This window comes from Halichoerus grypus, chromosome 11, assembly GCF_964656455.1.
Source record: "Halichoerus grypus chromosome 11, mHalGry1.hap1.1, whole genome shotgun sequence".
In the NCBI taxonomy this organism is placed as follows: domain Eukaryota; kingdom Metazoa; phylum Chordata; class Mammalia; order Carnivora; family Phocidae; genus Halichoerus; species Halichoerus grypus.
Window position 1 is genome coordinate 51097277 of NC_135722.1, and position 26359 is coordinate 51123635.

Below are 26359 nucleotides of genomic sequence, written 5' to 3' on the forward strand. Positions count from 1 at the left end.
CTCCTTGGATAAAATTCTAATTTGATGTTTCCTTAATGAAGCATAATACCTTGCTGATGATAATACTAAAAACCTAAAATTTTTAGTTTGAAATTCACCACTCTTTGTCCTTATATAGTAGAATGCCTTTTTTCTTTTTCTTTTTTTTTTTAACTAAAAATTGGGATGCTCAGATTCATTCATTCATGAAAGTAGATCAGTTGTAATCTGATCATGAAAATAGATCGTGTAATCTACAGCCAGATTTCCTGTGTTAAAATCCCAACTCTAGCACTTAGAGTTTTTTAATTTGGGCAAGTTATTTTATTTTTCTCTGTCAGTTTAAATAAATTTTTAATATGTAGAATTACTCAGTAAAGGTTCAGTGAGGGTTGGCTGTTATCACTGTTATAAAGGGATAAGATACCATTTGTTTCTTTTCTACTTTTCAGATTCAGTTTCCTGAGCAAACCTGTTGATGAGAACCATCAGCAGGATGGAGATGATGATTCTCTTGTGTCACGTTTTTATACTAACCCTATTGCCAAACCCATTCCTCAAACCCCGGAGAGTGCTGGAAATAAACACAACAGCAGCAGCAGTGTGGATGATACCATTGTTGCATTAAACATGCGTGCTGCTTTGCGAAATGGGCTGGAAGGAAGCAGTGAAGAGACCTCTTTTCATGAGGAGTCACTGCAGGATGACCGAGAAGAAATAGAAAATAATACTTACCATATGCATCCAGCAGGTCAGATACAAATTGATACATGGGTAACATTTTACCAGTCATTTGAGACCTTACTTTTCACAGATTTTCAATTTACTGGAAGTCAGCTACCTGAACTTTTAATTAAATGTCTTTATTATATTTTATAGACGTTAATGTTTAAACACTTTTCACTTATGTTTTGTTTCTTTTTTTTAAGATTTTATTTATTTCTTTGACAGAGCACAAGCAGGGGGAGAGGGAGAAGCAGGCTCCCCGCTGAGCAGAGAGCCCAACACAGGGCTCGATCGCAGGACCCTGGGATCATGACCTGAGCTGAAGGCAGATACTTAACCAACTGAGCCACCCAGGCGCCCCTGTTTTGTTTGATTCTTATTAATTCACTTCCTTTTTGTACCTTTGGAGTAGTTAAAATTCATGTCGTTAATTATCCAGGTATAGTTTAAAGATCCCAAATTTTATAGCCAGAGATTATCTTCATACTTTTCCTGGCTTTATAAACTCAGATTGCTTATTAGGTTTTTTTTTTTTCTAAAGATATTTATTTGACAGTGAGGTAGAGACCACATGTAGGCAGAGCGGCAGGGAGAGGGGAGAAGCAAGCTTCCTGCTGAGCAGAGAGCCCGACGTGGGACTCGATCCCAGGACCCTGGGATCACAACCTGAGCCAAAGGCAGACACTTAACCGACCAAGCCACCCAGGCACCCCACTTGTTAGTTTTTTAATTAAAATAATAGTGATAGTTATCATATAAAGCTTTTGAGGTTGAATTAGATTAGTATAGAAACCATAATGCCTGAAATGTATTGGCATTCAAATGGTATAGGTGCTGTGGTTAATTATTATCACCTCAGTTCTGTGCTTCCCCCTCCCCCCAACAGTGAACTGATCATTTTTCCCCCAATGAATCCGTGAAACAAATAATACAAACTACAAGATTATAGTGTCTCTATTGGTTACTTAAAGCTTGCCTTTTTTCCTACTTTATTTTTAAAGATTTTATTTTATTTATTTTTTAAAAAGATTTTATTTATTTATTTGACAGACAGCGAGAGAAGGAACACAAGCAAGGGGAGTGGGAGAGGGAGAAGCAGGCTTCCTGCTGAGCAGGGAGCCCGATGCGGGGCTCGGTCCCAAGACCCTGGGATCATGACCTGAGCTGAAGGCAGATGCTTAACAACAGAGCCACCCAGGAGCCCCTATTTGGTATTCTTATATTCAAAATAATGTCACCTTCCAATTTAAAATTCCCTTCCTGGGGAGCTCCTGGGTGGCTCAGTTGGTTAAGCGGCTGCCTTCGGCTCAGGTCATGATCCTGGAGTCCCAGGATTGAGTCCCGCATTGGGCTCCCTGCTTGGCAGGGAGTCTGCTTCTCCCTCTGACCCTCCCCCCTCTCATGTGCTCTCTCTCTCTCTCTCTCTCTCTCAAATAAATGAATAAATAAAATCTTTAAAAAAAAAAAAAAATTCCCTTCCTGGGGCACCTGGGTGGCTTAGCCAGTTAAGTGTCCAACTCTTGATTTCGGCTCAGGTTATGATCTCAAGGTCGTGGGATCGAGCCCTGTGTCAGGGTCTGTGCTCAGTGAGGAGTCTGCTTGGGATTCTCTCTCTACCTTTGTGCTCCCTCCTTCCTGAATACATGCTGGCTCTCTCTCTCTCTAATAAGTAAATTTTTTCTTTTTTTTTTAATATTGAGTTTGGAGTTATAGTTCTGCCTCTACCGCTGAGTCAAGGCAGGTTTTTTCCACGTTGGGTTTTTTATGGAATAAAAGAAAAATGGATTAAATAGGCTTTTCTCAGAATTCTTCTTATGGAATGCCTTTCATAGTGCAGTATGTTAATGAGTGCCATATGAAAACATTCTGTGATTAATTAAGTATGGAAAACACTGGGTTAAGGCTTGATTATTAGATTTAATTATTTTTCAAGTTCTCAGAGCCTGTAACATACTATCATGTTCATGTTTCCCCAAACTTACTTGACTAGGAACCTTTTTCTAAAAAGCACAGTTTCTCCTAGGAATAATGTTCCTCAGAAAACCAGTTTGGTGGGCTCAGTTGGTTAAGTGTCTGCCTTCGGCCCAGGTCATGATCTCAGGGTCCTGTGATCGAGCCCTGTGTCTGGCTCCCTGCTTAGGAGGGAGTTGTCTGCTCCCTCTCCCTCTGCCCCCTTCCACCCTGCTCATGTGCTCTCTCTCAAATAAATAAAATCTTAAATAATAGTTTGTAAAGATGCTTTTATTCCTATATATTTTCTCTTTACTTAATAATTTAGTTATGGATTATTTCAGATTATTTTAAAAATTATTCTTTTTAAAACGGAAAAAGTAAAATAAATACGAAAATTCATCTACGTAAGGACAATTACAATTAATATTATATTTTCTGTTTCTTTTGTCATAGGTATTGTTCTCACTAAGGTTGGTTACTATACTATTCCATCTATGGATGACCTTGCTAAAATTACCAATGAAAAAGGAGAGTGCATTGTCTCTGACTTCACTATTGGTCGTAAAGGTGAGTGTGAGCTTAGGAGTTTGTAGTATTTAAGCCAAAGATCTGCATCTTATTTTTGTAATTAAGTGAAAGAAGTTCTTGATAGCTGAATCCATTTTTTTCCTGTTTGGACCCACCTTGACCTGCATAGAAGACCCTTTGATTGACAAGTAACAAAAGACTAGAACCATGTAACATTCTTTGGTAACTATTTGGCTCATTGCAGCTTTCTGCAGTTAAAGAAAATACTATAAACAGCAAGAAAATACTAAGTGAGAAAACTGAGTAATAAGAGATGAATAATATTTAGATTCAGCATATTATTAATAATTTAATACAGATGCAGTTTTCTTGGGGAAAAAAATCTTACCTTGCTATATTGTATTTTAGAGAGGGCTCTCCAGCATTTTAGCTCATTCTGCAAGCTAGGTACTAAGTAAGGGTTGTTTATGTAGCAGTAGTACAGATACTTGGAAGAGATTTAAGAAAACTGTTTTGAAGATAAGTGCAGTAGAAATGTAGATATTAAACAAGATAACCGGTTTTGATGTCATCCTGTGATACATATTATGGATGAAATAACCCACTGATGGTATTGCTGGGTGATTTGATTAATGTTTAGGGCAGCCTGGCTGGCTCCTTGGTGGGACATGTAACTCTTGATTTTGGGATTGTGAGTTCGAGCCCCATGTTCAATGTGTAGTGATCACTTAAAAATGAAATCTTTAAAACAATTAAAAAATAAAATATTGATTAATGTTTCAAGTTTTTTTATTATTATTTAGTCACTGGAAAATAAAATAGATTATTTGCCCTCTGTACAGGATGAGTTTCTAACTATTTGCTTTGACTTACAGGTTATGGTTCAATCTATTTTGAAGGAGATGTGAATTTGACAAATCTAAATTTGGATGATATTGTGCATATTCGAAGGAAAGAAGTGATTGTCTACTTAGATGATAACCAAAAACCACCTGTGGGTGAAGGACTAAATAGGTATGTATTTATTTACATATTTAGAAATTAATCTGCTAAATCACAGAATTCTTCTCACATTATATACATTTTTCTGCAACTTGTTTTTTTGACTTACTGTACAGTATGTGATTATTGTTGCTCTAATTTGAAAGTATAAATGATAAATGCTACACTAGGACTTTTTTGACTCCTTTTCCCTAATATTATCAGGTCCAACTGTTATTTTCCAAAAATGTACTTTAATAGTACCTTTTTTCTCTTGTGTCTGCTGTGACCATTTTTAATTCTTTCTCTATATTTTAGTTTGAGAAACTAGATTCTGGGGGCTCCTGAGTGGCTCAGTCGTTAAGCGTCTGCCTTCGGTGATCCCAGGGTCCTCAGGCTCCCTGCTCTGCGGGAGGCCTGCTTCTCCCTCTCACACTCCCCCTGCTTGTGTTCCTTCTCTCACTGTCTCTCGCTCTGTCAAATAAATAAAATCTTAAAAAAAAAAAAAAAAAAAAAAAAAACTAGCTCCTCATACTTCTTTGGACAGATGAAAGGGCCATAGTTAAAGTAATTTATGTTCACAACCTACCAAGATTGAATCATGAAAAAATAGAAATTCAGAATAGCCCTATAATAAGGAAATTGAATTATAATAAACCGCCCCCAACCAAAAGCCTTTGACCAGATGACTTCAGTGGTAAATTCTACCAAACATTTATAGAATTAATGTCAGTTCTTAAACTCTTTCAAAAAACTGGAAAGGAAGGGAACACTTTCTAACTATGAGGCAAGCATTACCCTGACTCCAAAGCTAGAAAAAGAAACTACAAGAAAATAAAACTATAGACCAATATCCTTGGTGAATACTGATGTAAATATCTTCAAAATACATTTGATCCTCGAACCACAAAGGTTTGAACTGTGTGGTCCACATAAATGGGTTTTTTACAGTATAATACTGTAAGTGTATTTCCTTAGAATTTTCTTAACATTTTCTTTTTTTCTAGGTTACTTTATTGTAAATTCAATATATAATACATTCAACATACCACTATGAGTTAGTTGACTTATGTTATCAGTAAGGCTTCCAGTCAACAGTAGGCTATTAGTAGTTTTGTGGGAGTCCAAGATACAGAGATTTTCAGCTGCACAGGGGTTGGTTCCCTTAACTCCTGCGTTGTTCAAAGGCCAACTGTATTAGCAAACAGACTTCAACAGTACATTGAAAGGATTATACACCATGGCCAAGTATTATTTATTCCAGGAACACAAGGGTGGTTTAATATATGAAAATTGATCAGTGTAATACATCACATTTATAGAATTAAAGAAGAAAATCACATGTCATCTCAACTGATGCAGAAAAGCATTTGCCAAAATACAGCACCCTTTCTAGAGATAGAAGGAAACTACCTCAGGGTGCCTGACTGGCTCAGTCAGGAGAGTGCATGACTCTTGATCTCATGGTTGTAAATTCAAGCCCCACATATTGGGTGTAGAGATTACTTAAAAATAATAATAAAATAAGAAGGAAACTACCTCAACTTAATAGGGCCATATTTTCAAAAGAATGTCAGACTCAGTGGTGAAAGAATGAAAGCTTTTCCTCTAAGATCAGGAACAAGACAAGGATGCCCACTTTGCCACTTTTATTCAACATAATACTAGAAGCACTAGTCAGAGCAATTAAGCAAGGAAAAGAAATAAAAGGCATCATTCAGATTGGAATGGAAGAAGTAAAATATTTCTGTTCAGAGATGAAATGATCTTGTGCAGAAAACCTAAAGATTTCACTGAAAACAGTTATAAATTCAGCAAGGTAGCAGGATACAAAATCAACACACACAATCAGTTGGGTTTTTATATACTAACAATGAGCAATCTGAAAGGGAAGTTAAAAAAAATTCCATTTTCAATAGCATCAGAAAGAATAAAATACTTACGAATAAATTCAACCAGGTAGGCAATAGCTGGAAGAAGTGAAAAAAGACAAATATATGGAAAGTTATCCCATGTTCATGGATTGGAAGACTTTAAATTACTAAAATGTCCATACTACCCAAAGCAATCTACAGATTTAATGTAATCCCTATCACGATGCAATCCGCATTTTTTTGCAGAAATAGAAAAATCCATCCAGAATCTCAAGGGACCTCACATACATAGTTAAATGATTTTTGACAAGGCTATCAAGACCATACAATGGGGGAGAGGATAATCTCTTTATCAAATGATTCTGGGGAAACCTTGATATCCAGGTAGAGAAGAATGAAGTTGTATTATGTTATAGAACAATGAACTCAAAATGGACCAAGCACTAAACATAACACCTAAAACTTACAAAATTCTTAGAATAAAACATAGGGAGAGGAAGGTTCATGACATTAGAGATGTCATGAATTAACAATGTAATTTTAGTTTCAGGTGTACAGTATAGTGATTCATCACTTCCATACATCACTCAGTGTTCATCACAAGTGCATTCCTTAATCACCATCACCTATTTCACCCATCCCCCGACCCACCTCCCTTCTGGTAACCATCAGTTTGTCCTCTTCAGTTAAGAGTCTGTTTCTTGGTTTTCCCCTTCCCGCCACCCCCCTTTGCTTGTTTGGTTTCTTAAATTCCACATATGAGTGAAATCATACAGTATTTGTCTTTCTCTGACTGACTGATATTGCTTAGCAGTATACTCTCTAGCTCCATCCATATCATTGCAAATGGTAAGATTTCATTCTTTTTTATGGCTGAGTAATATTCCATAGTGTATGGGTGTGTACACCACATCATCTTTATCCATTCATCAATCAGTGGATGCTTGGGCAGTTTTCATAATTTGGTTATTGTAGATAATGCTGCTGTAAACATTGGGGTCCATGTATCCCTTTGAATTAGTACTTTTGTATTCTTTGGGTAAATACCTAGTGTTGTGATTGCTGAATCATAGGGTAGTTCTGTTTTTAATTTTGAGAAACCTCTGCTGTTTTCCATAGTGGCTGCACCAGTTTGCATTCCCACCAACAGTGCACGAGGTTTCCATTTTCTCCACATCCTCGCCAATACCTGTTGTTTCTTGTGTTGTTGATTTTAGCCATATTCTGACAGGTAGGAGGTGATACCTCATTGTAGTTTTGATTTGCATTTCCCTGATGATCAGTGATGTTGAGCATCTTTTCACATGTCTGTTAGCCATTTGTATGTCTTCTCTGGAAAAATGTCTCTTCATGTCTTCTGCCCATTTCCTAACTGGATTATTTGTTTTGGGGGGTATTAGTAAGTTCTTTATAGATTTTCGGATGCTAACCGCTGATCAGATAGAACTTTTGCAAATAATCTTCTCCCATTCCGTAGGTTGCCTTTTAGTTTTGTTGATTGTTTCCTTTGTTGTGGAGAAGCTTTTTATTTTGATGTAGTCCCAATAGTTTATTTTTTATTTTGTTTCTCTTGTGTCTGGAGACATATCTAGAAAGAAGTTGCTACAGCTAATGTCAAAGAAGTTACTGCCTGTGTTCTCTTCTAGGATTTTTATGGTTTCAGTTCTCACATTTAGTTCTTTAATCTATTCTGAATTTATTTTTGTGTATGGTGTAAGTGGTCCAGTTTCATTCTTTTCCATGTAGCTATGCAGTTTTCCCAACACCATTTGTTGAAGAGACATTCTTTTTCCCATGTCATTATATTTTGATGAGGATTTCCTGGATACAGCACTAAAAGCATAGGCAACAGTAGTAAAAGTGAACAAATTAGAGTACGTTAAAATCTAAGACATCTAAGAACACAGAATGAAAAGCCAGCCTACAGAATGGGAGAAAATATTTACAAATCATATTTCTGATATGGGGTTAATGAAGAACTGCAGCTCAACAACAAAAATACAAAAAACCCAATTAAAAATGGGCAAAGGACTTTAGTACACATTTCTCCAGAGATAATATGCAGATGGCCAACAAGCATATGAAAAGACAGTCGTGGCACCTGGGTGGCTCAATCATTTAAGCGGCCAACTCTTTGTTTTGGCTCAGGTCATGATCAGGATCCCTGGGATCAAGCCGCCAGCTGTCTCCGCACTAAGCAGGAAGTCTGCTTGTGATAGTCTCTCTCCCATTGTCCCTCCCCTCGCTGGTGCTCATTCTCTCTTTCTCTTTCTCTCTCAAGTAAATCTTCAAAAAAAGGGAGAGAGAAAAGATACTCAACATCACTAATAATTAGGGAAATGCAGATCAAAACCACAGTGAGCTATCACACCCATTAGAATGGTTACTGAATTTCAAAAAAGAAAAAAGTTTTTGCAAGAGTGTGGGGAAATTGGAACCTTTGTATATATTGTTGGTGGGAATGTAAAATGATGCAGTTACTATGGAAAAGAGTATGGTGATTCCTCAGGAAATTAAAAATGATCCATCAATTCCAAAAGAATAGAAAGCAGGGGATATATATAGATATCTGGATATATAGATATATATCCTGGGTATATATCCAAAGGAATTGGAAGCAGGGTCTCAAAGAAATATGTACACACCACTGTTCATAATAGCCAAGAGGTAGAAGCAACCCAGATATCTATCCATTGACAGATGAATGGATGAACAAAATATGTTTTTATATGCAGTGGAATATTATGTAGCCTTAAAAAGGAAGTCCTGACTAGCAAAGCATGGATGAACCTTGAGGACATGCTAAGTGAAATAAGCTAATCATAAAAAGTCAAATACTATATGATTCCACTTATTTAAGGCCTTTTGTGCAGTCAGATTCACAGAAACAAACAGAATAGTGGTTGCCAGTGGCAGGAAGTTGGGGAGTTGTTTTTTTAATGGGTATAGAGTTTTAATTTTGGAAAGATGAGTAAGTTTTGGAGGTTGGTTGTACAACAGTGTGAACATATTTAACACTACTGAATGGTATAGTTAGAAATGGTTAAGATGGTAAGTTTTCTGGTATACCTTTTATCACAATAAAAAAATAATGTTTAAAAAAGTCACTATTAGGGGCGCCTGGGTGGCTCAGACAGTTAAGCATCTGCCTTCGGCTCAGGTCATGGTCCCAGGGTCCCAGGATGGGAGTCTGCTTCTCCCTTTCCCTCTGCCCCTCCCCCTCTGCTCATGCTCTCTCTCTTTCTCACAAATAAATAAAATCTTAAAAAAAAAAAAGTCACTGTTAAACATTGTGTTTTAATTATAGTCAGTCTTTTTTTTTTAAAAGTGACCTAGGGGCACCTGGCTGACTCAGTTGGTGGATCATGTGACTCTTGATCTTGGGATCATTAGTTCAAGCCCCACATTGGGGGTAGAGATTACTTAATAAATAAAAGTTAGGGGGGCGCCTGGGTGGCTCAGTTGGCTAAGTGACTGCCTTCAGCTCAGGTCATGATCCTGGAGTCCCAGGATCGAGTCCCGCATCGGGCTCCCTGCTCAGCAGGGAGTCTGCTTCTCCCTCTGACCCTCCCCCCCTCATGTGCTCTCTCTCTCTCTCTCATTCTCGCTCTCTCAAATAAATAAATAAATAAAATCTTAAAAATAAATAAATAAAAGGAAAAAAGTCATCTGTTACTAAGTGCTAATCACTCTACTAGGTGCAAGGCATATAGAATGAATAGATTACCGTCCTTGATCTCACATATTGATATTAGAAGGTGTACATTACTGCTGTTATAGTCGTCTTCACACTCATTACTTTTACTTAACGGTTAATATTATGCTGTTCCTGATGTCTCATTCTGCAAGCATTTGTTATTAATCAGTAGTAGTTGCTGCTTTATTAATGTTGTTTTTAAGTACAGTAGCGCTTTAAGACCTTCACTAAGACTTAGGTCTTAGTATTTGACTATTAGCACTGGATTTGGTCAAGGCTGCATAGTGTAAGTGTTAACTAAAATTTCATTGGAAATAATTGATGTGCTATGGTAGTTCAAAATGAATGGAGTTTGACTCTTGAACCAGATATTGAGCTAGTTGATGGTGGGGGTAATTCCTTGCTTTTGAGCTTATCTACCCTGGGAAGCAAGAGTCAAGTTTATGAAATATCTGCAAATTCCAAAGTAACACAGGTACCTTTATTTGCTATTTATATAGATGCTACTTGGGTGTCTGGTCTTAAATATGGAACATTTATACTTTATGTGGTTGTACATTGCAGGAAGGCTGAAGTTACACTGGATGGAGTTTGGCCAACAGATAAAACATCTCGTTGTTTAATAAAGAGCCCAGATCGACTTGCTGATATCAACTATGAGGGCAGATTGGAAGCAGTTTCAAGGAAACAGGGAGCTCAATTCAAAGAGTACCGTCCTGAAACGGGTTCTTGGGTGTTTAAGGTATAATAGTCACTTAACCTAGTTCTTATAAACTGTGGTTAGAGTGACAAAATGTGTTATAAGTGGTCCTCTCTTAAAATTTTTTTTTTTTTTTTTTTACAAATTAGGAAACAGATACAGAGATGCATCATGATTTGCTCCAGATTACACGTCTTTTTTTTTTTTTTTTTAAGATTTTATTTATTTATATGACAGCACACAGCAGGGGGAACAGCAGAGGGAGAGGGAGAAGCAGGCTCCCTGTGGAGCAAGGAGCCCCATGTGGGGCTTGATCCCAGGACTCTGGGATCATGACCTGAGCTGAAGGCAGCCACTTAACTGACTGAGCCACCCCAGAACAATAAGACGCTATTAAAAACTTTATGCTCATGATTCACATCCTCTACCTCATCCTATGAGCATTTAGATATACTTCTAAGGAGTGTTTTTTCAATGTGTGGCATCATTAGAGGCATGAGGCAGAATTTGTTTCTTGATACTAACTCTTCCTCAGTTGTCATTCATTTAAAGATTTCTGGGGATGAAGACGTTGACTTCCTTCCTTGATAGTTTAACCTAATGGTTTCTTTCTCTTCTAAGCCACTTGGATTATTTAACTAGTTGAAGGCCCGACACAAGTTAATAGCGAAAAACTAGGCAGTATATAGATGTGAAAATAGTAATGGCTTTTCTAGATTTGGTTTCCTATATTAATAAGTTAGTATTTGTATATAAGCAACTTGTATGAAACATCTAAATCTAAGGGTAGCAGTAAATTACATGTGATAGATGACATTTCATTCTGCCTTAAATATTTTGATAGTTCTCTTTTTTTTTTTTTAAAGCTAATTCTGCATGATTGCAAGGGCAAGTATTATGGAAGCTCTTAGGAATATAAGTGTTAAAATTGATTTTGTTGGATTCTGGGATGCCTGGCTGGCTCAGTTGGTAGAGCATGCAACTCTTGATCTCAGGGTTGTAAGTTTGAGGCCCACATTGGGTGTAGAGTTTACTTAAAAATAAAATCTTTAAAAAAAATTGATTTTGTTGTATTCTTCTTTTCCTTAGGTCTCCCATTTTTCTAAGTATGGCCTTCAGGATTCTGATGAAGAGGAGGAGGAACGGCCATCTAAAACTAGTACAAAGAAGTTGAAGACTGCCCCTTTGCCTCCTGCAGGCCAGGCCACCCCATTCCAGATGGCTCTTAATGGCAAGCCAGCACCTCCACCCCAGGTAGAGACAGGACAGTGAATTTGAATGGAATCCATGATACAGAAGTTGAAAGGAAGTCATTCAGCTAGTACAAAGCTGTTTATGACCCCTGGAACTTTGAAGAGTACAAATGTATTGGCAATCACGTTGAGACAAGTACCAGGGAGGGCATGAGGTGGTCCTGGCATCTATTCTTAAATTGAGAGATTTAAAGAATTCTCATGCTGTTTGGATCATTCCTTCTACAGATTGTCATTCTTAAACACCTCCCTCTCTTTCATTTGGACTTGCTGAATTCTCTGCTCAGTGATCAACTTAAGATAGCATTTTGTTTGTGTGGGTTGATACAAAGTAAATCTTATTTTCCTTGACTACCTGATGTGCAGTTTAATCTTGTTCTTTACCTCCGTGGTTTTTTAAAAGTTCAGTTAGCTTTCTGCAAGGGTTTTTTAACTCCCATTTTCTCAAGTTGTTTGCTTATACTTCAGGTAACCTCTTGATATTTGTATTTTAACAATACATAATCTTTCTGAAAATAGATCAGGTTTTAGAATATAAATGAATTATTTGGTGTGGGGAAAGAGGGGCTGTATTGTTTATTGCAATTACTTGTGTCATATTCTTTCAGTATTGTTAAGCCAGTATAAACCTTTTGTCCATGTAGGGAAAGGTTTGCAATTTAAATATCAGGTAGTTTCTTTGCGAACTCAAAGAGTTTTACTTTCCTTTGGATGTTGTTTATATTCAATCAAGTTACAAAAAGTTTTTTTCTTTGCTGCCATACTCCCTCAAAGAAGAGAACTTAACACAGAATTTCTTTGTAAAGCATCCTCTACCTCTCAGCTGCTAAAAGCAGGACCTTTGGAATTTTTTGTGCTACAATTCTTATGGCTGCTGAAATGTGCGATTTTTATGATTTATTAAATAATTTCTTGGGAGGCATTTTCTGGAGATTGTTGTGTATGTATGTTCATATTTGCGCGTACAAGGTGAGGGAGGGCATGATGAAAGTGGGAACTGGGATATACATTGACTTCTATGTTCATAATCTTTATAGCACAAAACCCCTAAGAAATCTCTTCTAAACTAAAGAAATGCTGTAAATGGACTTGGTTTTCCATGGTTTTTTTTTTCTGAATCATATACTTTGTATAATCCCTTTCTCTCCAAAATGTTTTTTGATCTTATATTATGTGTATTTCCTGGGATAAGAGTCAGATAGCCTTCATTTCTGCTAATAAAAGTAATTGTTAGATCCTAAAGATGCAGCTGTGAAAGAAAAGCTTCATCTGTGGATAGAGCAAATTTATGTAATATGTCTTGACAATCAGTGATCTTTTTAGGCTATTTAATTTCCAGAATATAGATAGTAAGGGATAACTATACATTTCTGTGATGACACTTCAGTAGGTGAGAACTCTTTAAAAAACTTTTTGAAGAGCACCAAAAAATTTCAGAAGAACCAGGTTTTAGGAAGAAGAGATGTGGTAAGGATCAAAATGGGCAAAGAGAATACAGTGAGTGGGATCTTTTTCAGATATATCCTTTGATTTAAGAAGCGGGTGGTCTTTGGCTGGGGAAAGCAGAAATGGGAGAAATGGGTTAGTTGTTTAGGTATTAGCCTAACATATTAGAACAGTAATGAAGGACTCTTCCTTCATATTGCCCAGTGACCTGAGTGAGACAGGTAGGAAATGCTAATGGTTGCATAGTTTTAGTTATTAGCACCAAAGACCTACATTTTACTTGGCATGAGGAAAATACTTGAGCCATCAGAATGAACTAGGAACAGACAGCAGTCTTTTCATCTTAGTGTCAAGATGACTATCTTCACACTGTCACCTGGCCCCCTGGGGAGTTTGATTTCGGAACACGGTGTTCCTTCAGTCTGCTCTAGCATTTTTTTTTTCCTGTGCACAATCTCAGGTTCTCAGAGTTGAGAGTTGAGGGTTTTTTAGGTATTAGGAAGATTTATATTTTTGTTTAATGGTGCTTTATCCCATTGCCTTTTATGTAATATCTTCATTCCCTCTGTAGTTTGTTCTTAAGATTTGATTTGCTCCTAAAGAGGTAAATCTAAGAAAACAGAAAACATTAATGTAACTAAATCTTCACATAATCTCTTCTATGCCGTTGAAGTTAGAGAAAATGTTGGCAGAAAAACCTTCATCACACCGGTGAATCAGGGCAGTTGCAGAAACATTTGGTAGTTAGAACATTATTTCCAAAATGCTGATCTGAGATCCAGTTTTCAGCTGACTGCAACACTACTTTGGTGACCTTTGATTCCATAGATACAGCATCGGGCTCAGGCATATTTATATTTTAAATGCTTTCCCCCGGGTGATTGAAATACGCGGCCAGGCTTCAGAACCACTTGAAAGACCTCAGATGGCATTCAGGCAGAGAGACCTTTCTATAGCTTTTTACCTCCACCTCTTAGTGAACTGTAACTTGTGTTCAGTATCATTGAGACAGACTAGTTGACTTGCTCAGAAACTTATCATCACTAGGTGAGTACATTCAAATGAGTTAGAGATTTTTTTTAAAGGAAAAAAGTGGTTAGGATTTAGGGGCGCCTGGGTGGCTCAGTCGTTCAGCGTCTGCCTTCGGCTCAGGTCATGATCCCAGGGTCCTGGGATCGAGCCCTGCATCAGGCTCCCTGCTCCGCGGGGAAGCCTGCTTCTCCCTCTCCCACTCCCCCTGCTTCTGCTCTCTCTCTCACTGTGTCTCTCTCTCTCAAATAAATAAATAAAATCTTAAAAAAAAAAAAAGTGGTTAGGATTTAAAAGAAAATTGCATTTTATCTTGTGTATACTTTTTTATAAAGGTTTTATTTATTTATTTGATAGAGAGAGAGACACAGCGAGAGAGGGAACACAAGCAGGGGCGCGCCTGGGTAGCTCAGTCGTTAAGCGTCTGCCTTCGGCTCAGGTCATGATCCCACGGTACTGGGATCGAGCCCCACATCGGGCTCCCTGCTCAGCGGAGAGCCTGCTTCTCCCTCTCCCACTCCCCCTGCTTGTGTTCCCTCTCTCGCTCTCTCTGTCAAATAAATAAAAAAAAATCTTTAAAATAGATAAATAAATAAAAGTAAAACGGTAGCCATCTAAGATTATTCAGTAAGTCTATATATATGTTGAATATATAGTTTATATTTTTATGTAATTAAAATATATTACATATATATAAAATGTATACTATAGGCCTTTTTGCTTCAGATATTAATGTTGCAGTGTCCTATACTTCTTGTTGTAATATCCCTGAATGTATGTGTAGAAACATACACACTTACTTTGATGGGTCCTTGAAACCCTGAGATGAACTTTCTCCAGAGAACACAGTAATGTTGACAGGGCTAATTTTCTAGCCCAATGAATATAAAACATTCTTTATAGTTAGAAAACAAGTTACTTTGGAAGCAGACAACAGTAATAGTTATACTGGATTAAATTATTTTAGAGGGAATAACAGTATGAATTATTTAAATACCTGTTTGACCGTGGATTGGTTGCTCACCCTTTGTTGAATAAAATGATTTACTTTACCTACTTGAATTACTTTATGTACTAGATTAAGAGGTGCTTTATCTTTAGGGTATTGGCAGCTTTGTTTGTATGAGGAAGATTCTCTTGAGATGGAAAGTGAAGGTTTCTAAAATCATTGAAGGTTTCAGTCATGAAACCTCACCCTCCTATATATGAAGAGACAGTCATTTTACAGATAGTATATATGTACTTAGGATTTGTAATGTACTGTGCTGGTTTTAAACATAAATAAGATCTACTTTTTTTTTTTTTTTAAGATTTTATTTATTTGAGAGAGAGAGAGCACATGAGGGGGGGAGGGTCAGAGGGAGAAGCAGACTCCCCACTGAGCAGGGAGCCCGATGCGGGACTCTTATCCCGGGACTCCAGGATCATGACCCAAGCCGAAGGCAGTCGCTCAACCAACTGAGCCACCCAGGCGCCCAAATAAGATCTACTTTCAAGAGATTATAGTATATGAAAGGGATATTCTGTTTAGCTGTTTTTCTGCGTATTTGCCTTACTTTTCCATAGATTTCCCAAAGGTTTCCTTTTTTTTTTTAAACTTCCTCCATTCCTTCTGAGCCATCTTTCTATTAATATTATTATTGTTAAAAAATATATATATATTATTATTGTTATTGTTAGTCTATTTTTCTTTCCAGGACTGGCTTTGAAGAAGCACCTGATCTCCCAAGATTTCTCTGAAAATAAGTACACAGACATCTTTTGGGGGAGTTTATTGCAATTGCTTAGATATACTTTAACAAAATTCGCTAATGGGGATCTTAGGAGCCTACCAGCTCCTCATAGTTTCATAGTCATTCACTTCCCCCTTATCCACTTATTACATGAGACCTCATAACTTTAAAGTCTGTGCATGAGGGTAGAGCGAATAAAACCTTGATCCCTACCTAGCACCCTTCTTAAAAATATGCTGGGTCCATTGGGTCTGTACTTGAGTTGTTTAAGGCAAAATGGGAGGATTTCATCAAAATGTTCTAAGTGAACATCTCTTGCTGCTGTTATTTCTTTGTTGAGTAGTGTAAGTTGAAACCATCCTCCCCTTTTTTCCTTTCCTTTCACCTATTCTCACTCCTTGTTCTTTCATATTAATTGCCCTCTCGTGTGTGTGCCAGGCACTACACTAGGCAATAGAATTGATGAAGAAAATGTCTGATGAATGTTGACTTTAACAATGTGCTTGGTGGTAGATACAGAGAATAGTAGGTTATAATGTTTTCAAGCCTTGACAATGTGGTGGGACATATACATACTGCATATGCAAGAAATCACAATATATCATGATGAATCATAAAAAACAGGTTTAGACAGGGTGTTATAGGAGCCCAACAGAGGGAGGGTATCCAAACTGATAGGCTGACACAGAGGATATGGAGCAGTTTAATAACTTTTCCTAGAAGTGAATTGGTTAAAAACTAACTTACGAGGGAACTTTTGGAGTTAGTGTTCCCGTAATTCTTGTAATTAAAATGGGAGCAGTGTGACCACAGCTACTTATTATTTTATTTTTTTCCAGAATTAGAGAGCATAAGGGTAGGCTCTCCAATAGGTAAAAAATAGTATCATGTTTGCCTTTCACCATTATTTGGCCTTCAGTTTTGTTGGAGTTGTCCTTGGGGATTTTTCTTGTCTTAAGGGGCAATTTATTATGTATCCAACAGCTCAATTTTTCTATATTTACAAATGGGAGGAGTATTAATCTAAATGGTATCTTTTAGTAAGAATATTTGTTAAAGGAATGCAAGGGAATAATAGCTAATATACCATTAAAAATAAAGTTGGAAAAGTTACACTAATGGATGTTTCTTCGCCCAAAATAATCATGAAATTATTTTTAAAACTACCTGTTACATAATAGCATCCATTTGAGGGTCAGCATGAAATAGGCCACTTAGGAAGATAAGCCCCAAACTTTGGAAGATTAATAATCTACCGATGATACCATGATAAAAATAATAAGTAAAACTTTTTGATTTTGAGAATGTTTCATAAATTAGTTTAGCCACTTTTTAGCATTTTACCAGGTAATATGCAAGTTTAGGACATACTTAATGAATTTGTACTGAACCAGTTACTTTACAGTGTGCTTCAGGTTGATGATACCTCATAACTTTATTATGAGGTATCATAATATTACCTTTTCAAACCATAAACTGTTACTCATGGGTATATCTTGAAAACTGCTTAATAAATGTAAAGCCAGGGGTGCCTGGGTGGCTCAGTCATTAAGCGTCTGCCTTCGGCCCAGGTCATGCTCCCAGGGTCCTGGGATCAAGCCCTGCATCGGGCTCCCTGCTCAGAGGGAAGCCTGCTTCTCCCTCTCCCGCTCCCCCGCTTGTGTTCCCTCTCTCGCTGTCTCTCTCTCTGTCAAATAAATAAATAAAATCTTTAAAAAAAAAAAATGTAAAGCCAACTCTTGGCACTCGAACATAAAGGAATTATTCCTAGATTAAAATTGTTCCTAGGGAACACCTGGTTGGCTCAATCAGTAAAGCCTGCAACTCTTGATCTCAGGGTCATGAGTTCAAGCCCCATGTTGGGTGTGGAGCTTATTTAAAAAAAAAATTTTTTTTGTTTCTAGTATTACTTTGTTTTTCCTTTTCGAAATTAGACATTCCTTATATCTTACATGATACTGCACATGTAGAGCCCAGCTAGCCTTTAGGATTCAGTCACCCAGAAGATAAATTCCAGGCCCCAAATTGTTAACTGGAAATTTATTTCTAATTGTTTTTGTTTAAAAGAAATGCAAAGTTACTGGAGACTTTGGTATTTGTACCTTTTATTCTCTTTTCCCAATGGCTTCTCGCTACAAGACAGTGTGAGGGGACAGGGTCACCCTGTGTATATCAGGAAATTATATTTGCTAGTTAAATCAGGTAAGGCATAATCTTTGTCTGAAGACCACCATTTGTTCAGTATGGGGCTTAGGTTCCAGACACCAGACCTTAAGATACTACCAAAGGGTGATTTCATGAATCTGTATTTGGACCCCAATTACATATAGGGGATATTTGGGGTAATTATTGTTAAACCCTTTTTAACAAATATGCTACCTCATAGAATTGGCAGAATCTAGTATTGCTGTATCATATTCTGAAAACTAAATATGGTCTAGAAGCTCTGTGTCTATTTGGTGTAATTTAATGCTGCTTCCCTGATCTTTCTGCTATCTACAGAGCCAGAGTCCAGAGGTGGAGCAGTTAGGGAGGGTTGTGGAACTGGACAGTGACATGGTAGATATCACCCAGGAGCCAGTTTTGGATTCCATGTTAGAAGAGAGCGTGCCTGAGGATCAGGAACCTGTGTCTGCCTCAACACACATTGCATCTTCACTGGGAATTAATCCACATGTCTTACAGGTGAAGTCCTAACCCACCCTTACTATAATAGGAAGCCAAACTAATCTTTATCTCCCTTTCATAACCTTGGGCTTCTTCCTTGATTATTCACTGAAGAGCATTGAGTGGTCATTGGGGTGAGGAAAAAAACAAGAATATGGCCCATATTCTGGGAGGGAAGGGGAAGGCTATATTGAGATTCATTAGACCTGGATTCTAATCCTGGTTTTATAACTATTACTATGTGACTTTAGGAAAGTCATTTAACATCTGTGAGCAGATTTTTCTCTATAAAATATACTTTGTTTCCTTCATAGGGTGGTTTTGAGGCTCTAGAAAGTGCTCCATAAAAGTTTTTTAATAGCCTAGTAGATACAGGTTTCTTTAAACTCTGTCTCAACTTCCCCCTACCTATGCCTTTTGGCATGTTATAAGTTGAGCCTTTGTCTTATTATTTGAAGTTAATCATTCAGCAAACAGGTGAGCAATTGCTGTGTGCCACGTTTTGGCGAGACTCGTCTAAAGAGGAGTATTCTATAATTTCTACCCTTCGGGCACATGCAGTGTAATAGAGTCAGCCACACAGATATTATACTAGCTCTGGACACAGCCTTCAGACAAAGTGATTTATTGGTTATTGGAAACTGCATTTTTCTTTTATGGCCTTTGGATTTGGGGGAGCACATTCATTCTATAGATATTGCCTTTTTAGATCATGAAAGCATCATTGCTTGCTGATGAAGAAGATGTAGATATGGTTCTGGATCAACGCTTCAGTCACCTTCCTTCTAAAGCAGATACTTCTCAAGAGATCTGTTCTCCCAGACTCCCCATTTCAGCATCCCACTCATCAAAATCCCGTTCTTTAGGTACTGTAACTGATGCTATTTTACGAGAAAGCTGTAAAGTCCTGCTTTTCACCTTTTAAGATGAGTCAACTTCTCTAGCGAATATCCCCCTAAAGGCATATGACATAAGGATGCCAAGAGGAGATGTACTCTTATAAATATGTTAGGTGGGCCAGTTTTTAAAAACCACAGTCAGCTTTATTGGTGCAGATGCAGAAGTTGTATGGAGAACAAAGCATTTGTGTTTTGTTCAGGTTATGTTTTTATTTGCTTGTAAATGGATTAGATAGTAAGCTCAGATTTTCTAATTTTTATCACACCTTAGAGGAATGAGCGAGTTGTCCTGCACTGTACTCTTTTTGTGCAATCCTCATGCTATCCTTATTTTATAGCCTTCCTGGGGCAAATGTTGCTTCTTAAAACGCACAGAACTTGTCAGATTTCTGCTTTTTCCTAAACCTCCCCAAATTCTTAGGGAAGTAATATTTGATTTTAAAGCTTTCCCTTTTTTCTTGTGGGCTTGTAACTGTGTGGGATTAGGGATAGAGTATTGATGTCAACAAATCTCAAAACAAAGCCAGAGGAACTATCAGGAAGAGATTTGTTTATGTTGCCTTAAAAACTAAGTGTTTCGTTTTCAATTCTTTCAGGTGCCCTTATTAACTTCCTTTTAAAAAATATTTTAACTAATAAACCATCAATTAAACATTCACTACAACCTTTTCCATAATGAGCACTACATGAAAATCTCATACTTCAATAACTGACTCCTTGTTTTAAACAGAATTAGAAAACAGGCAATAGTAATAAGAACTGTCTTTCTGAAGGGCGCAAGATGCCACAGTGGGTTTTTGTTTCATTGAGTCTAGCATTGATCATTAGAGTGGTAGCAATTTGAATTTTGATCTTACTAAGTTTTTTCTGTGGACTAAGAAATGGTTACATTTAGCATTCTGATAAGGGCATGAACATTGGTGTCAGACTTCCCTGGGCTTATCTCTCAATCCTGCCACTTAGTAGCTTTGTGGATTTGTACTGAACACTTTTCTGAGCCCACTTTTCCCACCTATAAAATGAGGGTAAAAGTGTTGTTCATCTGAAGTTATTGAAGGGTGAAATGAAACAGTGTATACAAATGGCTTATACAGAATCACAGTTAAGAGCTTAATAATTTTTTTAAAACAGTAGTGGCAGTGTTTGTTATTAATGTTAATGCTGTGGTTGGCATCATCATCACTAAAATTCCTGCCTTGATTTCCTGGTTGAAAGAGTATTCCACAGACTCTGACTTGCTTCTTGGCATCTATATCTGATTTAATTGGTTTGGTAAAACTGTAATTTCAGCCTCACTGATTATTGCTGTTCAAGAAGCAATAGAGACTGTATTTTCTAATAGTCTTTTTTTCCCCCTATTTCAGTTGGTGGGTTACTACAATCAAAGTTTACTAGTGGAACTTTTCTTTCACCAAGTGCCTCTGTACAAGAATGTCGTACTCCCAGAGCAGCATCTTTGATGACTATCCCATCCACATCTCCTTGGTCTGTCCCTCCACCCCTGACCTCTGTGTTTACAGTGCCCAGCCCAGCCCCTGAGGTTCAGTTGAAAACTGTGGGTACACGCAGACAACCAGGCCTAGTCCCTCTTGAAAAGTCTGTCACCTATGGCAAGGGGAAACTCTTGATGGACATGGCCCTATTTATGGGACGCTCATTTCGAGTTGGTTGGGGCCCCAACTGGACTCTTGCTAATAGTGGAGAACAGCTGAGTGGCTCTCATGAACTGGAAAATCATCAGATTGCCGATTCTATGGAATATGGATTCCTGCCTAATCCAGTAGCTGTTAAATCGTGAGTCACAATTTCCTTATGCTTTTTGAGAAAGACAACTTGGTAGGTAAGAAAAACCTTTTCATTGTCAGGAGACCCAAGGTCAAGGCCCTGCTTTGTGATCTTTCTAGAAATGTTTTTAGTACAACTTTAGATAGCAGAAGATCTTTGTATAATTAAAAACTAAACTGATTAATAAGATAACTCCATTTGTATCATCAAGGTGTGAAGAGTATATAATACTTAATGGTTAAACTTTATTTGGAAATGTAACAGACCCAAAGCTGATGTTGTTTTTTTTTTTCATCCTTTTTATTACATTAGTCTTTTTTTCCTATTTTCTCACTTAGATATTTATGTTTTTTTCATATATAAGGTATATTCTCAAATAAGCACATTTCCTGTATTTTGGGCCTTGTAAGGTGAATGTATAAATTGTGTATAATCCACGCATAAAATATTTGGGAGTAAGATGACATCTGATAGGGGCTCCTGGCTGGCTCAGTCAGTAGAGCATATGCTTGATTTTAGCTTTGTGAGTTCAGGCCCCACATTGGGTGTAGAGCTTACTTTAAAAAAAAAGAAAAAGATGACATCTGGTAACTGTATTATGTTACATATTACTACATAATCCCCACCGTTAACATTTATATGTGTGTGCTTACAGTTCTATATACTTTGTATATGTGTATATGTATGAGTGTGCATGTGTGTGTGTATATATGTATATCTCAGGCAGATGATATATGTATAGTTCCTGGTAGTTACTAGTATGCATACAGTTTTTTTGTGCAAAATATATAACGTTTTTCTATTTACTTTGTATAACACATTGTGCTATCTTTATTACAGATTAAATGACTGTGATTACCTGTTATGCTTAGTTTTTAAAGTTGACTTTGAAGAAATACAAAACAACAGCATCTCTTGAACCTCACAATTAGTAATGTAGATCCTAAACCTAGTTTATGCATGACATCATATTTTGAAAGTTGTTAATATCAATCTTAAAATCGAATCAAGGCCAGATTGATTATATACTCGTCTTAATTTAGAGTCAGTTCTACAGTATTTATGAGCTTAGCCTCATGACTTTGATACCTTACTAAGTGTAATTTGAGAAATCAGTATCCCACAGTGGCTTTTGGCCCTTGGATTTCATAGTATCTAGATACATGTTGAAGCCAGTTCCAAGTCGAATTGTATTGATTCGCATGCTTGTTATAACCTGGCTTTAAGAAGCCTTTGGATTCTGAATGCGTGGGCCAGGTAATTTGTATACTTATTATATAGCAAATAAGTTCATTATAGTTTGACATTAAGAAACACAATTTCTGTAAAATCACAGGGAAATGTTTGTCATTCCCTTTGTAACCATAAAAAGAAACAAAGGTTTGTAGGAAAATTCTAGCATCTGTCTTATCTTCATTTTCTGTCTTGTTTGTCATTTGCCCTTGTAGCCTTACTGAGTCTCCATTCAAAGTTCATTTGGAAAAACTCAGTTTGAGACAAAAGAAGCCAGATGAAGACCTACAGTTATACCAGATACCTCTGGAGCTCAAATTAAAACATAGCACTGTCCATGTGGATGAGCTGTGTCCTCTCATTGTCCCTAATCCAGGAGTTGCTGTCATTCATGACTATGCAAATTGGGTTAAGAAAGCATCAGGAGACTTTCTGGAAGCACAAAGTGAGTATGGACTGTTTTCTGTTCTAACCTTTGATGTTTCAGGAACTGCCATAGAAGCATGTGTTCATAGGAGGACAAGTTTCCTTAAGCCAATGTAGTGAGCAGATGCCTGAGCTCACACTTTTCTGCAGTTGAGTTGGAATGAGCAAAATCTCAAGGAAGGAGAAGTGATAACATTTTTGCAATTACTCGTATGGCTTTTAACATACAAGTCCTTGTTTATAAGAACTATAGCCAAATTCCTTGGATTTTTGAAATTGCATTCCTTCTTCCACCCAGAGAACATAGGGAGAAAAAGCCATTCCTTCTTGCTTTTCTAAATCCTACCCATTCTTCCATGTCCAGCTTAAGTACCACTTGGTTTTCCCAATAATTTAATGTTCATAACTTCCCTTCCTAACCTCTCCATTACCTTTCTATTACCATTGTGACCATGGTTTTCTAAACCAATACTTTGATAAAGGGCTTTTCTAATTTGGGAACTTACTATTTCAAATCGTAGAAAAATTATATTTTACCTTTCATAATATTTCACCATTATTGAAGAATGGCCACTCTTATTTTATTTTATTATTATTATTATTATTTAAGATTTTATTTATTTATTTGAGAGAGAGAGAGCACATGAGAGGGGGGAGGGTCAGAGGGAGAAGCAGACTCCTGCTGAGCAGGGAGCCCGATGCGGGACTCGATCCAGGGACTCCAGGATCATGACCTGAGCCAAAGGCAGTCGCCTAACCAATTGAGCCACCCAGGCGCACAAAGAATGGCCACTCTTTTAAACTGTTCCATGCCACACATTTTGAGAATTGTATATATTCATTTCTTTGTGTTTGCTTCAGTTGTCTAATCTTCTTTTCAAGCATGTGTGTCATCTTCCCAATGTATACTTGTATTTGGCTTAGTGGTAAGCAGTGCTTCCATTTTGTTTTCCTTCCTGAGGAGCAATATGAATAGTAGTTAAGAACGTAGAGTTGGACTCAGATTACTTGGGTTCAAATCTTGGCTCTGCTACATGTTGCCTATAACTTTGAGCAGGTTACTTAATGCTCTGTACTTCAGTTTCCTCATCTGTAAAATGAAGATGGTAACTCCTGTATAGTTACCTCGTGTAGTTTAGAGTTGGCCTTACTCTTCAGTGTTTTCAGCAGTGTCATTCAGACTCATTAAATGTTAGGCCATGCCTACTACAGGAGAGAAGACTCCCTCACAAGTTTTTAGAGCACTTAATATTTCTTAAAGCATTTTGCAAACAGAATTTAATCAAATTGGAGGACTTTTCTCTGTCATTTGAGATTATATTAGCCATAATGCAGCTATAAGAACCTGTTTAAAGGAGCATAGGGCTAACATTTGTTATATAAGTACCACAGGAATATGGAATGAACAAGCAGTTATACTACACACCTCTGGAACTTGTAAGGCACAGCAGAGTGAGCTAGAGACAGATTAAGGGAAATCAGCTTGAGTGGTTGTTTGGGGTATTTATTAATTTATGTATTTTAATGCACAGTTAGAATGATGTCCTCTTTGTAGGTACTTTGACTTCATGTCATAGCATTGTTTTCCTGTCCCTTCTTTAGTTGTGAAGCACTGGAGCCTAACATGGACATTATGTGAAGCCTTATGGGGCCACCTGAAGGAGCCTGACAGCCAGCTGGATGAGCCTAGTGAATACATTCAGATTCTGGAGCGAAGAAGAACTTTTTCTCGCTGGCTATCCCAAACTGCTGCACTTCAAATTGAGGAGGAAGTCTCCTTAACCAGGAAAGACAGGCCTGTGGAGGCTGTCTTCAGCTACCTCACGGGCAAGAGGATCAGTGAGGCCTGCTCTCTGGCCCAGCAGTCAGGTAGGGCATATGGTCCTTCTCTGCACCCTTGTCTACATCCTACTCACCAGTGGTCCCTACCCCTTAACTATATATTTGCCTTTGTCTTCTAACCTGAAGTAAGTATAAACTTCCCAGGAAGATTGCTGGTTCCTCCAGAATAAGGACTGTGTTTTCTAGTTTTCTCTTTAGAACCTTAAGCATTAAGTTTATTTAGTTAAAATTATTTTAATTTTGTATGCTACACATGCATTTGTAGTAAAACTAGAAGATACAGATAAGCAAAAAGCAATAAACCCAAATCACATAAATCCTTTAGTATTTACTATATACATTTCAATGTACAGCTTGTACTTGGACTGTTTACTTTGTAATATATAAGGTATATTAAAATTTGTGTACACAAAGCAACATATGCGTGTAAACTTTTCAAAGATGGTACCCTGCTACATATATATGTATATGTAGTGTTCTTTTCATGTTCTCTAATACAGATATTATAGTCAAATGCTTCTCAGTATTCTTTTATCTACAAATGTACCATGTTAGCGAATTCCTTTTTTGATATTTAGGCTTTTTTTCCTCCCGCTATAAGCAATACTCTGAACCTTTTAAACATAGGTTTTTTGCATTATGTAAATTTAATTTCCGGGTTGAGATATTTACTTTTTTTTTTTTTTAAGGACTTCCCATTATATATTTGTGCTTTTTTTAGTTCCCCTTCCACTAATGAGAGGCATTCAACAAGTACTTAATAACTGTCCGGACACAAATCTTGATAAGAATAAAAGATGGCATAGTCCAATATAATCTGTGTATAATAAAATCCCTGATCAAACCTTGTTACTAACTTATCTGAAACCAAATAATTGGATCCATTAATTGGATTTATTTTTTGGAGGACTTGGCCAGTTTGGATTGTAAGGAGCAAATCATAGGAAAGGCTAGAATCAAGAACTTTTCTACATGGACAGTTGCATTCCATGGTCACTACATGTTTAGCCTTTTGTGATCTTCATATAATTTTGTACAGTGAGAATTTGTCTTCAGGATTGGCCTTTTATAAAGTTAAAAAGATTATGAATCATTAAAGAGATAAAGTTATGCTCACCAACACATATATGTATAGCAGAAGAAGATCTTAAGGAGTGCCAAAAGTCAGGTCCTTAGATTTATTTGTTCACAAATTCTACTTTTTCCTCCTCCCCCCCCCCTTTTTTTCTTTTCTTTAAGGTTAAACTTTTGGCAAGGCATTACCTTTCAGCTTACTAAAAACTTTTGCTTCACTGTCTCCGCTTTTAATAATTGATAGAACAACTAAACAATATCAAGAATGTAAAATACTTGAGACGCCTGGGTGGCTCATTTGGTTAAGCTTCTGCCTTCCGCTCTGGCCATGATTCCAGGGTCCTGGGATCGAGTCCCACATCAGGCTCCTTGCTTAGCAGGGAGTCTGCTTCTCCCTCTGCTGCTCCCCCAGTTTGTGCGTTCTCTCTCTCTCTGACAAATAAATAAATAAAAATCTTTAAAAAAAAATTTAAAGAATGTAAAATACTTGAACACTATCAGTGTTACCTTACATCTACCAACAAAAAGAAAGAC

The 26359-nt window shown here is 37.2% G+C and overlaps 1 protein-coding gene across 8 annotated transcripts in view; it reads left to right on the top strand.

Annotated features, from left to right (window-relative positions):
- The window catches only part of NUP98 (nucleoporin 98 and 96 precursor), a 122075-nt gene that overhangs the window by 70264 nt on the left and 25452 nt on the right, over positions 1-26359 (top strand). For all 8 annotated transcript variants that reach the window (XM_036119358.2, XM_036119365.2, XM_036119361.2 and 5 more), the window contains 10 exons: positions 432-730; positions 3112-3225; positions 4062-4200; positions 10303-10480; positions 11528-11692; positions 18402-18584; positions 19276-19432; positions 20830-21259; positions 22699-22928; positions 24512-24778. In XM_036119358.2, coding sequence (XP_035975251.1) covers positions 432-730; positions 3112-3225; positions 4062-4200; positions 10303-10480; positions 11528-11692; positions 18402-18584; positions 19276-19432; positions 20830-21259; positions 22699-22928; positions 24512-24778 — 2162 coding nt within the window. The remainder of the gene's footprint in view (positions 1-431; positions 731-3111; positions 3226-4061; positions 4201-10302; positions 10481-11527; positions 11693-18401; positions 18585-19275; positions 19433-20829; positions 21260-22698; positions 22929-24511; positions 24779-26359) is intronic.